The 17,739-nt window shown below is 40.8% G+C and overlaps 2 protein-coding genes across 2 annotated transcripts; both read left to right on the forward strand.

Moving 5' to 3' along the window:
* Positions 1-1,506: 1,506 nt before the first annotated feature.
* Positions 1,507-2,349, forward strand: LOC132398831 (hemoglobin subunit alpha-like). The gene is made up of 3 exons (XM_059978672.1): positions 1,507-1,601; positions 1,846-2,053; positions 2,224-2,349. The coding sequence occupies exons 1-3, from the start codon at positions 1,507-1,509 to the stop codon at positions 2,347-2,349; spliced, it is 429 nt and encodes a 142-aa protein (XP_059834655.1).
* A 10,737-nt stretch (positions 2,350-13,086) lies between these two features.
* On the forward strand, positions 13,087-14,343 carry LOC132398832 (hemoglobin subunit beta-like). The gene is made up of 3 exons (XM_059978673.1): positions 13,087-13,178; positions 13,452-13,659; positions 14,215-14,343. The coding sequence occupies exons 1-3, from the start codon at positions 13,087-13,089 to the stop codon at positions 14,341-14,343; spliced, it is 429 nt and encodes a 142-aa protein (XP_059834656.1).
* The last annotated feature ends 3,396 nt before the right edge of the window (positions 14,344-17,739 follow it).

Consider the following 17,739-nt stretch of genomic DNA (forward strand, 5'->3'; position numbering starts at 1 on the left):
TAATCTTCCTAGTTCTGGCCTCACTAGCATGTGGCACGGGTGGCAATCCTGAGATCACAACCCTAGAGGTCCTGCCCTTTAACTTAGCACCTCACTCCCTGTACTCGCTTTGCAGAACCTCATTACAAGTTCTACCCATGTCATTGGTAGCTACATGGACCACAACCACTTAAGTTCACCCACGCACATAAGTATGCAGAGGACTCAGTCTGAGATGTCCTGGGCCTTGGCACCTGGGAAGCAACATACCATCCAAGAATCCTGGTCTCACCCACAGAACTTCCTGTCCATTCCTCAGTGCCAGAGACCCGACCACTATGACTTTCCTCTGTTAGGTCAACTCCACCGCCAAGAGTATCCAAAGTGATCATTGAGGGGGATGGCCACAGAGTACTCGACACTGACTCCATAACCTTGTTCCTCTTCCCCGACTGTCCCCCAGTTTCCTGTGCCCTGCACATTAGGTGTAGCTATTTCTTTTTACGTTCTGTCTATCACCCCTTCAGCATCCGGAATGATCTGAAGGTCATGCAGTTCCAGCTCCAACTCCGTAATGCTGATTCTTTGCAACTCCATTTCCTCTAACGCTTCTGCTCAGTCATGCTGGTTAGTTGATGTCTGGCAATGATTGAATGGGATTTTTCTCCAACTGAGGTGTGTGAAGAAAAAAATCATTTGCTATGCCTGTTCAACTCTAATATCAGACCATTGACTTCATCTCTCTCTGACTATACCTGTAACCTTCAACTCAGCTGAGCTTGTGGCTAAGTTTCCTTCTCTAAATATCCCTGTAACATCAGCTCAGATCGCCCATGTCTATGTAATTCCAGACCAATTTTCCAAAGTTGCCCTGGTCATCCTGACACCTTACATCTTCCATCAACTGTGCATAAACAAATCCTTCAACTGCATGCTAATACGCATTATTTAGGTGATTCTAGACCTACACACTTTCTGGTTCAATATGGTTACATTATCGTTCATTCTGTCCAGTCTGTTCTGTGCAATGTACACAGCAGGTGTTTTGTGAATATTGGAAATCCATGTCTCTCTGCACACTGAGGTTAGACAGTTGTGAAATAAAAAGACCGAGGGTGAGGAGGATGAATTTCAATGGGTGATACAGCCATTAAACTTATTATATCAGGGTTAATTTGGAAATGCATATTGATTAATGAATATTAATATGCATTTACTGATAACTTATCTGGCAATAAACTAAACCTTTACAAGTGTGCATCAAGTGAAATGTGTGCAGATAGAGTTTAGCTTTTCTGGAACAGGATATTTTTGCTAACAGTTGTATGCGAAACAGATGACTGGTTCTCTATTCACTATCTTCTGTTATCATTAGATTACTTAGACCATGAATCAGGACCCACAACCAATGGGAAAAGTGGGGTGGAGTGGGTGTGGCTCTGTGTGAATGGCAATAAATACAGACACGTCAAGCCAGAGGCATCTCCTGGTTATTGAGAGATCTGAAGAAGTGAAAACTCAGCAACAATGGTGCTCTCTGGCCCCAACAAACAGGTCATAGAGGAACTGGGTAGCCTGATAAAGGCGAATGCTGAAGCTTGGGGAGCAGATGCTTTAGCCAGGTAATTTTCCTGTAGTATAATTATTGCATTTTCAGCTATTGTTTGTAATCGTTAACATTTCTGTGCACTTCCCTTGCACAATGAGACCACTAATAAATATGCAAAGACATTTGCTGCATAGAATTGAAAATTTTCCAAAATAATGTGATTGTTGGTCTGAAGAATAACATGATTTAATCCTGTGAGATGTAGTGTACATTGTGTCTGCAAATAACTTCTGCCTTCATTTTCCATGTTTGTGAAGGTTGTTTGAGATCCACCCTCAAGCTAAGACGTACTTCCCGAAATTCAATGGCTACAAAGCCTCTGACCCAGCCGTCAGAAAACATGGTTGCCTAGTAATGAAGGCTGTGGCGGATGCAGCCCAGAACGTGGACAACCTGAGTAAACACCTGGAAAGTCTTGCCAAGAAACATGGTGAAGAACTTCTTGTGGATCCTCACAACTTTCAGGTATGTAGCAATTTTACAGATTCTTCCTCTGATAATACTTCTTCCTGCTACACTATACATGATATGTAGGAAAGCAGTGAAAGTACAAGAAAGCAGCACTTGTTTAATGGGAAAAATCATCCGTTCACATATTAACACTGTCTTATGTTATTTGTTTTTCACTTTTACAGCTGTTGGCTGATTGTATCGCAGTCACCCTGGCCATTCACTTGCCAGCATTCTCCCCTGCAACTCAATGTGCGGTCGATAAATTCCTTGAGTTGCTTGCGCATGAATTGAGCTCCAAGTACCGTTGAAGACGCAATCGACCATCTATGGTGAATGACTGCAAGATCGTCATTTAATTACACATTTTTTCTTTGATTAATTGTCATAATTGTGAAACTGAGTTAAATAAACTTTCACTTCAATCAATGCATTCTTGTTTGCTGTGGCTGAATGTATTAAATATACTTAATTTCAGAAAAAATACCTGTCAATTTGTCCATTAGCAAGAATACAAACAACACTGCAGGGTCTATTTACCTCTATCACTTGATAACAATAAAGAGGGGAAAAATCTTGGACATAAAGATATTGAGCCAACAAATGTCTGTTCGCCTGGCAGCTACTTTTCACCCCATTGTAAATGAATCAAGCTCACAACAGAGATTTCTGAAAAGCAAATACCTGAAATAGGAGATTGAAATCTCTCCATATCGCGTTTATACATTCAGCAACATATCATGACTCACTATATAAAGCAAGCTTTACAAATAAAATATAGATAAACAGAGTTGTACAATTGTGCAACATGGAAACAGGCCATTCAGCCCTACTCATGCATGCCTACCAATGGCTATCTGATCTAGTCCCATTTCCTCACGTTGTACCTGTTACTACAACCTGCTCTCCCACCTCATTTCATATGCCCACCACTCTTTCAGAAAGGGTTTTCCCCCAGATGTCTTTTAAATCATTTCCCTTTCACCAGAGAAGCATATTGTTCAGCTTTTGACTCCACTACATTCGGATAAAAACTATGACATCCATTTATACCCTCATGATTTTGTACAACCCTGTCAGGTCACCCCTGAGTCTCCTACGCTCCAGGGAAAATGTGAAAAGTAATTCAAGTTCTCCTTAAAATTTAATCCTGAAAATGTATCTTGTTATGTTTTTATATTAATATATTCAATCATATAGTTATAAAAATTCAACATCCAATTTTAAATAGGGATAAAATCACCATTATTGTCTCTTTCAAAATCATTATGAATAGATGAATTTATTTTTCCTATCTGAAACACCGAAATAGACCATTCAATTGGTTTCAGTAACTTCAAAATTTCCTGCAATACACTTGCTGGAAGTCCACTCTAAGAAGCAAATTATACATTTGTGATCAGAGCAGCTTGATGGCAGTATCTTGGGGATATATAGACTATATTGAGTTTCATCTGCAATTACCTCCACTTTTGTATGTCAATATTCTTCAGAATATCATTGAAAATTTATAGAAACATAGAAAACCTACAGCACAATGCAGGCCCTTCAGCCCACAAGGTTGTGCCGAACATGTCCCTACCTTAGAAATTACTAGGCTTACCCATAGCCCTCTATTTTTCTAAGCTCCATGTACCTATCCAAAAGTCTCTTAAAAGACCCTATCGTATCCGTTCCACCACCGTTGCTGGCAGCCCATTCCATGCACTCACCACTCTCTGAGTAAAAAACTTACCCCTGACATCTCCTCTCTACGTACTCCCCAGCACCTTAAACCTGTGTCCTCTTGTGGCAACCATTTCAGCCCTGGGCAAAAGCCTCTGACTATCCACATGATCAATGCCTCTCATCATCTTATACACCTCTATCAGGTCACCTCTCATCTTTCTTCACTCCAAGAAGGAAAGGCCAAGTTCACTCAACCTATTCACAGAAGGCATGCTCCCCAATCCAGGCAACATCCTTGTAAATCTCTTCTGCATCCTTTCTATGGCTTCTTCATCCTTCCTGTAGTGAGGCGACCAGAACTGAGCACAGTACTCCAAGCGTGGTCTGACCAGGGTCCTATATAGTTGCAACATTACCTCTTGGCTCCTAAATTCAATACCATGATTTATGAAGGCCAATACACCGTACGCCTTCTTAACCACAGAGTCAACCTGCGCAGTTGCTTTGAGGGTCCTATGGACTCAGACCCGAAGATCCCTCTGATCCTCCACATTGCCAAGAGTCTCACCATTAATACTATATTCTGCCATCATATTTGACCTACCAAAATGAACCATTTCACACTTATCTGGGTTGAACTCTATCTGCCACTTCTCAGCCTAGTTTTGCATCTTATCAATGTCCCGCTATAACCTCTGACAACTCTCCACACTATCCACAACACCCCTAACCTTTGTGTCATCAGCAAACATACAAACCCATCCCTCCACTTCCTCATCCAGGTCATTTATAAAAATCATGAAGAGTAAGGGTCCCAGAACAGATCCCTGAGGCACTCCACTGGTGACCAACCTCCATGCAGAATATGACTCATCTACAAACACTCTTTGCCTTCTGTGAGCAAGCCAGTTCTGGATCCACAAAGCAATGTCCCCTTGGATCCCATGCCGCCTTACTTTCTCAATAAGCCTTGCATGGGGTACCTTATCAAATGCCTTACTGAAATCCACATATACTACATCTACTGCTCTTCGTTCATCAATGTGTTTAGTCACATCATCAAAAAATTCAATCAGGCTCGTAAGGCACAACCTGCCCTTAACAAAGCCATGCTGACTACTCCTAATCATATTATATCTCTCCAAATGTACATAAATTCTGCCTCTCAGGATATTCTCCATCAACTTACCAAATACTGAGTTAAGACTCACTGGTCTATAATTTCTTGGCTATCTCTACTCCCTTTCTTGAATAAAGGTACAACATCCGCAACCCTCTAATCCTCCGGAACCTCTCCCTTCCCCATTGATGATGCAAAGATCATCACCAGAGGCTCAGCAATCTCCTCCCTCGCCTCCCACAGTAGCCTGGGGTATATTTCGTCTGGTCCTGGCAACTTATCCAACTTGCTTTCCAAAAGCTCCAGCACATCCTCTTTCTTAATATCTACATACTCAAGCTTTTCAGTCTGCTGCAAGTCATCAATACAATCACTCAGATTCTTTTCCATAGTGAATACTGAATTAAAGTATTCATTAAGTACCTCTGCTATTTCCTCTGGTTCCATACACACTTTCCCACTGTCACATTTGATTGGTCCTATTCTTTCACGTCTTATCCTCTTTCTCTTCACATACTTGTAGAATGCCTTGGGGTTTTCCTTAATCCCACCCACCAAAGCCTTCTCATGGCCCCTTCTGGCTCTCCTAATTTCCTTTTTAAGCTCCTTCCTGTTAGCCTTATAATCTAGATCTCTAACATTACTTAGCTGTCTGAACCTTTTGTAAGCTTTTCTTTTCTTCTTGACTAGATTTATTACAGCCTTTGTACACCACAGTTCCTATATCCTACTATAACTTCCCTGCTTGATTGGAACGTACCTAAACAGGACGCTACATAAATATCCTCTGAAAATTTGTCTCATTTCTTCCGTACTTTTTCCTGAGAATATCTGTTTGCAATTTCCCTAAACTTACCTGGTTTCATTTCCTTTGCCACAGTAAATACAGATGAGAATACACATTTAAAGCTTTACCCTTCATTTGTAACCCCCGCATACTTTACCACCCTGATCCTAAAGTGGAAATACTCTCTACCTTTCCCCTTTTTTTCTATTAATATGCATAGAAACTGTGAAGAATCATTTGCACCTTATCTGCCAAGGTTATCCCTTGTCCTCTTTTCACCCTTTGGCTGAAGAAATTCCTCCTCAGTTATTTTAAAGGGGCAAGCCTAAATTCTGAGGGCATACCCTTGGATCCAAGCATCTTCTTCTAATGGAAGCATCCTCTCTACATCCACTCTGTCCAAGCCTTTCAGTATCTGATAGTTTTCATTGAGATAGCCCTTCTTCCTACTGAACACCATTGAGTACAGGCCCAGAGACATCAAAATCTTCTCCAATGTCAAGCCTTTTATTCCTATGACCTTTCTTGGGAGTTCCTGGATCCCTTCCAATCTAGTACACCCTTCCTTGGAGAAATGGCCCAAAATTGCAGCAACAACCTTTCACTCAACGTCAGTAAGATGAAAGAGCTGACTGTGGACTTCAGGAAGGGTAAGACGAAGGAACACATACCAATCCTCATAGAGGGATCAGAAGTGGAGAGAGTTCAAGTTCCTGGGTGTCAAGATCTCTGAGGCAACAAATACACTCAAAAACATCTACAGTTGTACCGTGGAGAGCATTCTGACAGGCTACATCACTGCCAGGGGCTACTGTACAGGACTGAAAGAAGCTGCAGAAGGTTGTAAATCTAGTCAGCTCCATCTTGGGTACTAGCCTACAAAGTACCCAGGACATCTTGAGGGAGCGGCATCTCAGAAAGGCAGTGCACATTACTAAGAACCTCCAGCACTCAGGGCATACCCTTTTCTCACTGTTACCATCAGGTAGGAGGTACAGAAACCACGCACTCAGCGATTCAGGAACAGCTTCTTCCCCTCTGCCATCCGATTCCCAAATGGACATTGAATCTTTGGACACTACCACACTTTTTAAAAAATATACAGTATTTCTGTTTTTGCACATTAAAAAAAATCAATTTAGTATATGTCATTGATTTACTTGTTTATTTATTATTATTATTTGTATTTTATTTATTATTATTTTTTCTTTGTTAGATTATGTATTGCATTGAGCTGCTGCTGCTAAGTTAACAAATTTCACTTCATAATAAACCAGATTCTGATTCTGATATTGCTCCCTCGAGATCTACAAACTTGCTCCCTGCTCCTTATTGAGAAATACAGTCCTTTGCAAAAGTCTTTGGCACCCTGGCTATATCCATATATGTGCCTGAGGTTCTTGCATCATACTGCATGACTATAAAGCCTCAGCATTATATATTTGTTTGTATATTCTAATCCTCCCAAAATGAATGTTAATATTGCATTTGTCTTGTTTACTATTGGCTCAACCTGCTAGTTAACCTTGAGGGAACTTTGAATTAGGAATCCAAAGTAACTTTACACCTCTGCTTTCTGAATTTTCTCCTCATTTAGGAAATAGTCCTTTGTTCTTCCTACCAATGTACATAACCCCACAATCCCTATTCTACATTCCATCTGCTTATTCTTTGCCCACTCTCCAAACCTGTCCAGGTCATTTTGCAGGCTTCCTGTCTCTGGGGTAGTGCCTGTTCTTCCACTTATCAAATGTAGCCACAATATCATAATTTCCTTCATCCAGATCATTATTGTATAAGGTGCAAATCCAACACTGATCCCTGTGGAATTCCAAAAGTCACCAGTAGCCATTGTGAAAAGCACCTTCTTATCCCCAATCTCAGACTTCTGACAATCAACCACTTTTCTATCTATACTCGTACTTTATCTCTTATCCAGAGTAGCAGCATTGTGTGCCAGACCTTGTTAAAAGCTTCTTGACAATCCATGTAAATGATATTCACTCAATGTGTCACGTTTCTGTAAGAGATATAATATCACAATCCCACATGTCAAAGATGCCCTGAGATCATCAGCCTGTCAGGCTTCTTGCAGTTTAGGTGGTCAGACCTGCCTCACTCCTTGTCCTGCTCCTGCTGGCTGGATTTTTTCACTTTAACTTCTATACTTACTCCAGTTTTTTCATTGATTGTATAACTACTTTGGGACCCATATCCTGCTCAACTTGTTCAAACCCATCCAAGTAATTCTACCAATTGCCTCCATCAGAAAGTCTATTGCAATGTGTCCCTCTTGTTTAGGTCATCTCCGTCCTGAAGATATCCCACCATCCTGAGGTGCCTGTCAGACCTGCACCAGTTCATCAGCTGTACATTCGTCAGCTCTATCCCGCCATACCCATTTTCACTACAACACAGCACACAGAGTTACCCAGGGATTTAACTCTAGTGCTCCTACGTTTTACCCTTCTACTCATCTCTCTCAATTCCATCTGCAGTATCTCATCCTTTTGATTAATCTACAGACCCAGTCACTCTATGAGGTCATTCAGGAACTGCAACAGAACACGCCTCCCACAGGTATAATCACCAGAAATCATGGAAGCTTCTCTGCCCTTCCCATGCTCTGCAGGATGAACACACAACAGTCCTGACTGCCATCTCTAAACCACTAAGATTATGGAGGGCAGAAAAAATTCTACTCATCTTACCTGACCCTTGGTCAACTTCCTCACTGAAGTGTCTTCAAGCAAAACCTCACACTTACAATGAAACAAATCTGAGAAATTCCTTTCCTACATTTCCATGTGCAAATCTAGTAATCTATGTCTCTCTCATGCTATTTAGATCAAGTAGACATAGGCTCAGTGTGTAATGTGTCCCACTGTAAATCGACCTGGTGACTCTCTAGAATTGTAGCATGCTGTTTCAGCTTCAGAATGAACGCATGAATAAAGTAACAGGGCTACGCTGTCTTCAGCACCCAACCTGAGTTCCTAACCAACAGAGCACACTCAGTAAGGATAGGTAACATTACCTCCATCTTCAATATTCTCAACACTGGTGCCCCACAAGGCTTCACCAGCAGTACCCTACTCTACTCTCTATACGCTCACAACTTTGTGGCCAGGCTCTGCTCTAACTCCATCCACAAGTTTACAAATGATAGCACCACAGTGAGCCAGATCTCAAATAACAATAAACTGAGTAAAGTAAGAGTCTAGCAACATGCTGTCATGACAACAATCTTTCCCTCACTGTCAGTGAAACAAAAGAGCTGGTCATTGACTTCACGAGGGTGGGTGGTGCAAACACACCTGATTACATCAATGGTGTTGAGATCGAGTAGGTTGAGAGCTTCAAGTCCCCAGGAGTGAATATCACCAACAAGCTCCTAGTTCCATCATGGCCAAGAACTCTCAGTTTATTCTGGAGGCTGAAGTAATCTGGCATGTCCCATCTGACTGTTATTAGTTTTTATTGGTACATCATAGAATGCTTCGCCAAAGCTTCACATTTACTATGAAAATTATCCTAGAAATTCCTTTCCTGCATTGTCATGGACAAAACTAGTAACCTGTGTTTCTCTCATGCTATTTAAATCAAGTAGACTTAGGCTCAGTGTGTAATGTGTCCCACTGTAAACCGTGCTGATGATTCTCTAGAATTGTAGCATGCTGTTTCAGCTTCAGAATAAACACATCAACAGAGGTCCATCAATGTCACTGTGCTACCCTGTCTTCAGCACACAACATGAATTTCTAACCAACAGAGCACACTCAGTAAGGATAGGTAGCATTACCTCCATCTTCATTATTCTCAACACTGGTGCCCCACTGTGGTGAACTACATATACCTGTCTGGACACACCCCCTGCTGACTGCTCCTGTGGCTTCTCCCACAGACCCCGGTATAAAGGCGATCAAGGCCTGAGCACGGCCTCTCAGTCTCCAGGATGTAGTATGGTGGTCATTCACTGCTTGTTCCTTCTTCCAGTCAATAAAAGCCGATATCTCACCTTCACGTCTCAGAGTGAGTTATTGATGGTGCATCACCCACAAAGCTTCATCAGCAGTACCCTACTCTACTGTTGATCTGCTCACATCTGCGTGGCCAGGTTCTGTTCGAACTCCATCTACAAGTGTAGAAATGATATCACCGCAGTGAGCTGCATCTCAAATAACAATAAACTGAATAAAGTAAGAGCCTAGCAACATGCTATCATGACAACAATCAGCTGAAACAAAAGAGCTGATCATTGATTTAACAAGAGTGGGTGGTGCACACACACCTGATTACATCGATGATGTTGAGATCTAGAAGGTTGAAAGCTACGAGTTTCCAGGAGTGAATATCACCAACAGGCTCCTAGTTCCATCATGGGCAAGGACTCTCAGTTTCTTCGGGAGTCTAAAGTAATCTGGCATGTCTCATCTCACCGTCACTAGATTTTATTGGTACACCATAGAATGCTTCCTACCCAGATGTATCACAGGTTGGCATGGCAACTGCTGTCTCTTTAATCAGCAGAAAATATGGAGTTGTGAACAATATTCAGCACAGAACAAAAACCAGCATCCTCTCTGTGGCGTCTAGTTACACTTTTTTGCTACCTTGCTAAAGAAGCCAACATAATCAAGGATCCCACTCACCCTGGACATGCTCTCTTTTCCACCTTTCCATAGGGAAGATGATACAAATGCTTGTAAACACATACAAGTAGGCTCAAGGACAGTTACAAGGTCAATGAACATTACCGTAGTCAGATGATCTCTTGACCACACAACCTACCTTACTGTGGCCTAGAAACTTATCGTCAACTTGTGCTGCATTTTCTTGGTAGAAGTAACACTTCATTCTGCATTCTGTTATTGTTTCAGACTACCTTAGTACATGTGACAATACGTAATAAACTGATTTATCAATTTAGCAACAGATCCCTTGTGTTTTGTCTCGTAAAGGGACAACACAGAAGCAGAGCAGCTGCAGCTGGGAGTGTGGATGTCTTTGTGCAATGTCTGCTGCAGACCCCGGTATAAAGGCGATCAAAAGGAGAGGACAGAGTGCATGAATGGCTGATGGAGAAATATTCACGCAAGCTGGAGTGTAAGTCTGGATGGTAGTGAGCTTCTTCTGTGCTGATGAGGTCGTCCTCATCGGACAAGTGGCGAGCATTCTATCATATGCAGAATTGTAACTTTGGTGACAGTTTGAAAGTTTTTACCATGGTAATAGTGAGTCTCTTGCTATTGCACAGCCAGTGTCTACCCAGTTCACACATCCAGAGTAGTTCTGTATCTGATCCAAATTGGAACTTGGTCAGTGGAGATGCACAGGATGTTGATGGTGGGACTCAATGATAATAATGCTCTTGAACACAAAGGCAATTGTCTGCATGACCTCTTATTGGAGATCTTTGTCACCTGGCACTTTCCTGATGTGAATGTTACCGGCTACTTACGGCAGAATGTTTTATGAGGCAAGTTGTATCAAGACATGGGCTACTTCATTTACTGAGTAGAATATGTATTTGAACATTGTACTGTCAATGGTGAGCACCCTCACATCTGTCAATCAAAAACACTTCCAAATGCTGGAAACCTCATAAACAGAATGCTGGAATTACTCACCAGCTCAGGATGTACTTGTGTCTGTTTGTCTGTGTATGCATGTGCTTTTCGCCCACATCTGATATTCTGACCTGTCCTTTGAAACTTTGCACACAGCTTAAGAGCTAGAATGTCTTTTTAGAAAGCAAAGACCAAAATTTTGTACAAGAACATAACTGTTATTTCACCAAGGTTTTGGAACCTAGAACAGTACAGGACAGGAAAAGGCCCTTCAGACAAACTAATTAAGCTAGCAACATCTAATCCATTCTGCCTGCATGTGATCCATATCCCTTGTTCCCTATACACTCTATGTGTCTTAAAGAGAGCCTTTTCAACCTCTATTGAATCTACCTCTTCTATCACTCATGTAAGTACACCGACACACCGACACACAGCACCAACACCCACCACTTTGTTTAAAAAAAACACATATTTGCTTTGATCTTCCCCGTCTTATGATAAGTGCAGCTCTCCAGTAGTAGTAGACATTTGGGCCCTGGGCAATAAGACACTGGCTGTCTACTCTATTGAAACCTTTCAAAACTTTATAAACTTCTGTCAGGTCACCCCACTCGCACTCCAGTGAAAACAATTCTCATCCATCCACTGTCCTTATAGCACGTTCTCTCCAATCCAGCCAGCACACCGGTAAAGTTCTTCTGAACCCTCCCCATGGCCTCCACATCCTTCCAATGATGAGCGACCAGAATTGAATACAATACTCCAGATTCTGTCTGAACAGAAATTCCCAATTAGTTCTCTATCATCAGCAAATCTAGAACTGATACAGCAGGCCTTCTTAGGCAAATTGTTAATAGACATTGTAAATGTTTGGAGTCCAAGCACTGATCCCTATTGGACTCCATTAGCTGCAGCCTGGCTATCCATGAAGGGTCTGTTTCTCTACTGTGTTTTCCATTTGTTAAACAACTCTCAATAGACACAGTGACCCCAAATTCTATGTGAGCTGTCCTTGTTTATTTTCTCCTGAACACAACTTTATCCAAAGCCTATTGAAAATCCAATACTCAAGCAGACAGGAGACATTTGTTTAATTCTTCTGCCATTTTATTATTTCCCATTGTAAAGTCTCACATCTTTGTTTGTCATTGGTCTTTTCAGGTTTACATTTCACCTACAATAATTTGTGAATGCTCATGGCTGTTTCACTATTGAATGGACACACAAGACAGAAATAGAGCTTTGTCCATATGAGTTCATTTACCAAATTCATAAAACACCCACAAACAATGCAAGAGGCTATTAGTTACCCAGTGAATGTTCATAGCAGAATCATCAGTCAGAAACACTCCAGGGACCGTGAAGTGCACATTATTGCTGTAGTTCAGTATTTCAAAATAAACTTGTCTCAATGTAATAATGTACGTTTGTAAGTTTGCCATCAGTTTTTCATTGTTACAATCTCATATCTTTACAGATGAGAACATTAATGAAGCTATATTATAATAGTCATGGATTTGATTTCAACATCAGAAATGCATTAATTTTTGAAAAAAAGTATTATTTAATGAAAAAACTGTATTCAGCTGAATAATTAACAAGAAGAGAGTTCTACAGTTTGAAAACAAGTGTATTGAATTAATATTCAACAAAATTGGAGAATTATTCTTGGTGTTGAATGGGCAGAAGTGAGGCTCAGACAAGCAATGGTTCAGCAAGTGTTAACACAGAAGGGTTGCAGCCCACATTTGGAAAGTGTGCCCAGCCCATCTAGTAGTCAGCCTATTACAGTCAGGTGTTGAACCATGAGCCAGTTCGCCGCCTATAAAAGTGAAGTCAAAACTCCAGATCCACACAGCTTTCTTGTGCAAGCAGTGACAGTGAGAGCTTAACAACCAAAATGGTGAAATTAACACAGGCTCAGGAACAATACATCAGGAACAAATGGGACCAGATGGATAAGAAAGCAATAACTGCCCAAGCCTTGGCAAGGTATGATGGAAGTGTGTTTTCTGTTTTATGTTTAAATCATGCGCTGTATTTTCAACTATAGTTCCAGTGAAGGTTCTTTAATTTGCTATGCTTGCCTAGATGCTGTCATTGGGTGAAGGAACTAGTATTCAGCACTGCACTGAGGTTCCAGATCAACCCACAGAAACTCAACTCTTTATTTGATAAAAATTTCCTCAATCATGAACTTTGAGAAATTAATTAATTCTAAGTTATCATAACAAAAACTGGGTAACTTGTTTTTTCTCTTTCTAGGGTATTCTCTGTGTATCCCTGGACGACCAGACTATTTAAAAATTTCAATGGCCGTTTTGCAGCCTCTGACCCTGGTGTTCAGACTCATGCAGGCAAAGTGCTGAAGGCTCTGAACGCTGCAATCGAGGATTTGAAGAATATTGAAACTAATTTCTATGAACTGAGCAGTAAACATCAAAAAATCGGAGTGGACACTCAGAATTTCAAGGTAAAAACCCATATTTTTAGTATGTGCACAGTTTAGTTAAAGGGGTGTTTTAGATATTTCTCAATTACAGAATTTATAACAAACATGACAACCAAACATCATGAACTGAACTGCAGGGGAAAGGAGCACATCTGCTTACTGTGCAAAGGGCAGTCCTTTTCAAATTTTCCTGAGAAGTTGATTTCAATTTCCCTTTATTCAACATCTAACAAATGCAGAACCATTTTTGACTTCATTGCTCCAGGGACACTGAAATTATCCTCACATTGGCTGTTGTCTGTAGAGAGTTCGCTCCAGTTTGCAGTGCTTCAGGTTAATTAGCTACTATGCATCAAAAAGAGTCAAAAAGGCTTTGATGGGCACATGAGACTGGGATATGTTGTCAGGGTACAGGGAAAAAGGTGGGGCCCAATGTATTTACAACACTGGGAACGGACATCGACCCAGAGGACAAAATGGACTCCTTCTGGGCTGTTCTGTATGAAGTCATTGGAGGTTTGAGTTTTGCTTTCCGGTTTTGTTTCAATGTTGTATACTTATTGTTTTTCTTCACAGCTTCTCAGCCAGGCCTTCATTGTTGAACTCGCTCTTCGTGATAAAACGGCATTCGGACCAGAGGAACATGAAGCTGCCTACAAGTTTTTTAAACTGGTGACAGAAGCTCTCTCCAACAACTACCATTAAATCTATAACCTGCATCCTTCACCACCTTCAGAAATGCAATGAAAACATGTATTATCAATATCTACAATGTGTTGTTTCTTTAAAGAATTTGTGTAATATCAAGTTCAAGTCATACTAATGTAAAGGTGGCATTTATGGTCATTTTCTTCAAAAGTTGGAAATTATTTGTAAGCATTCTTTTTGCTACAATAAAGAAAGAACATTTCTCTCACAGAGGTAAATTCTTCATCTCTAGAGAATGAATATTAAAATATCTTTGACTTGGTCAATGTTGAGATGAACAATGATTTGGTGTTAAAAAGCAGACGTTGTGCACAAGTAGGACCTTTCGCTGTCCCAGCACAGGTCAAAGCATATTTCATCTGCTGAAGTAATTTAGAAATAAACTAACTGATGTAACTTGGGGTAAAGTAGCAGCCAAATTCTTACTTTTATTCTCATTTCATAACAAGGTTTCTGCCCAGTGACACACTGTCTGTTCTCAGAGTAATTCCAAAGCTCTTAGATTTTCTGTACCCACATAATCCATTAACACCTCCCCATTCTCCCATCACCATCACACCTTAGACCATTTTTGTACAACAGTAGCACATAGTTTAGATGAATTATAAAAGGATTGTCCATACAGAGCAATGATTTAATTATTCATCAGTGGGCCTTTTTTAAAAGAGATTTGATGACTGGGATAACACCCACACTTCTGCTTAGAAAATGTATTATAGTATACAAAATAGAATAAAGTAATACAATTTTTAGTTTAAAACAACAGGGGCAGAGAATGAAAATTCTCTGCTACTTTAACAACTGTCTACTTTAAAATGAGGAAAATGTCCACAATAGCTTTGGTTGTTGTTTTTCACACTCAGACCAACATGGGCAGATCATTGTGAGACACTGTCACATTTCATTGCTGAAAACATCACTTACGTCAAAAGTAAACAGAGGCCTGTCTGAATTATCAGAAATATTTCATTAAAATTAGAAATGCTCATCTGTTGCTGCAACAGGATGTGAAGCGGAGGTGGAGCAAAGCTGGTACATTTATGTTCAAAATGTGGGAGTTCAACTCTCGCTTCCATTTAACACATCCATCCATTATATTCAGCTCTAGGTTCCAGGAATGGAGGAGATGCATTTGTGGTTCTTTCTTCCACTTGTCACCCTTCACAATCTGATCTTCTCACCTACAGAGAGCTAAACCCTATCTCGTGAGCACTGCCATTCACTGTGGCCCCCCCATCAGATATAAAGTGAAAACAAATTGAGTGTTTATTTCCAGATCACCAGCTGTAGCAGTGTAAAGGTGCTCTCTGCCACAGAAAGCACCAGCATCTACATTAATGGTCATCACTACACATTGTCACAATTCACAAGCTCCTGATTTCAGAGTTCCATGTGGTTCATCTGCTCGAGGATGTGCTTTGGTTTAAAGACTATTTTTAATATACTATAAAAATGTGCTGGCACAGTAGCTTAGTATTTAATGCCATCACTTTACATCCCGGGCTGTAAGATTTGGGTTTGATTCCCCCCCCACCTCTCTGTCTGCAAGATGTTTGCACGTTCTCCTCGAGACTGAGTGCATTTCCTCCAGGTGTTCTGGCTTCCTCTCTCATTCTAGACCTTTGCTTTAGGGTTAGTCAATTGTGGGCATGCCATATTGGTACCAGAACCTTGGTGATCCTTGTGGGCTGTCCAGTATAATCCTTGCTGGTTTGATTTGTCGTGAATGAGACCTTTCACTGAATGTTTCAATGTGCATGTGACAAATAAAGCTAAGTTTTTAAAAATTGATTTCAGAGGCAGGAAATACCATGGAATGAATACACCTGGTTGTTCTTCGGTGCCAGAAATGACTGCTGGTGTAGAACAGAGGGCAAGTACTGACAGTGGTCATCTGGACACCCTGCCTGTGAGTACGATGTAAATCAGACAGTAGTCAGCATAAGATCCTGCACTGTCTCAGGATTGTGAGTAAATCAGGAAAGGGTGACCCATGGAGAAAGAGCCACAATTACAACCTCTCTATTCCCAGAACTTAAGAGTTGAATGTAAAGGATGGATGTGATGTGTTTTGTGGGAGCTGGCGATGACATTCGTGCTTTGTAAATAAATGTACCAGCCATAGCCAGGAATTGATAGAATTAAGTGTTTGAACATTGAATGAGAAGTCTGCGTTTACACTAAATGTGATATAAAAAACAAACTTCAACTGCTATTGCCTTAACCTTCTCTCTTATCTCCTCTGTTGTCAAACAGGAGAATCAAAAGCCTGAAAGTGGGTATCTCTAGGATCAAGGATAGTTTCTATTCCATTTGTTATACGACTATAAAAGACTACAAGAATAATGATGAACGCAGCTCAGTCCATCACAGGTGAAGCCCTCCCCTCCATTCAACACATCAACATGGCACACTGCTGTAGTAAAGCTGCATCCATCATCCGGGACCCCAGCCCACCCAAATCCTGCTCTCTTCTCCCTGCTGCTTTCAGGAAAAAGATAGTCTTTTGAACTAATGAAAATAATTTAATTCAACTTGCTTTTCCCCATCACTAAACTGTTTCCACAACCTTTGGACTCACTTTCAAGGATTCTTCACCTCCTGTACTCAATACTCATTGTTTTCTTTTCTCCCTTGTACTTGCACAGTTTGTTGTTTTTTACTCATGGGCTGTTTGTCCACCATGCTGAATGTGGTGATTCATTGATTCTATTATGCTCCTCGGTACCATTCTGTATGGTTCTGTACCATTCCAGAACCTGTTGATTCATGGAAGATCATTACTAATGCCTCCATAATCTCTTCAGCTATCTCTTTCAGAACCTGGGGGTTGTCCATCTGGTCTAGGTAACTTATTTACCTTCAGGAGTTTCAGATTCCCAAGCACCTTCTCCTGAGTAATAACAACTACACTCACTCTCATCCTGACACACACATTTCTGGCATACTACTAATGTCTTCCATAGTTAAGACTGATGCTAAATTCTTACTCTGTTCTTCTGCCCCCTATTACTACCTCTTCTGTATAATTTTCCAGCAGTCTGATATCTGCTCTCACCTCTCTTTTACTCTTTAAATATCTGAAAAAACCTTTTGGTAAAGCTTTTATATTATTGGCTAGCTTACCTTCATATTTCATCTTTTCTCTACTTATGACTTTTTTAGCTGCCTTCCGTTAGTTTTTAAAGCTTCCCAGTACTCTTACTTCTCATTAATTTTTGAAATATTATTTGTTCTCTCTATTCCTCCTCAGCTGAGTTTGACTTCTGTTGTCAGCCACGACGGCATCATCCTCCCTTTAGAATACTCTTCATTTTGGGATGTATCTATCCTGTGCCTTTGGAATTGTCCCCACCAATCTCCAGTCACTGCTGTTCTGCCATCATCCCTGCT

The sequence above is a fragment of the Hypanus sabinus genome, chromosome 9, assembly GCF_030144855.1.
Source record: "Hypanus sabinus isolate sHypSab1 chromosome 9, sHypSab1.hap1, whole genome shotgun sequence".
NCBI lineage: Eukaryota > Metazoa > Chordata > Chondrichthyes > Myliobatiformes > Dasyatidae > Hypanus > Hypanus sabinus.

Coding starts and splice junctions, on each gene's coding strand:
- LOC132398831 (XM_059978672.1), top strand. CDS start 1,507: ATGGTGCTCTCTGGCCCCAACAAACAGGTCATAGAGGAACTGGGTAGC. Junction 1,602..1,845: donor GGAGCAGATGCTTTAGCCAG/GTAATTTTCCTG, acceptor ATGTTTGTGAAG/GTTGTTTGAGATCCACCCTC. Junction 2,054..2,223: donor TGGATCCTCACAACTTTCAG/GTATGTAGCAAT, acceptor TCACTTTTACAG/CTGTTGGCTGATTGTATCGC.
- LOC132398832 (XM_059978673.1), top strand. CDS start 13,087: ATGGTGAAATTAACACAGGCTCAGGAACAATACATCAGGAACAAATGG. Junction 13,179..13,451: donor ACTGCCCAAGCCTTGGCAAG/GTATGATGGAAG, acceptor TTCTCTTTCTAG/GGTATTCTCTGTGTATCCCT. Junction 13,660..14,214: donor TGGACACTCAGAATTTCAAG/GTAAAAACCCAT, acceptor TTTTCTTCACAG/CTTCTCAGCCAGGCCTTCAT.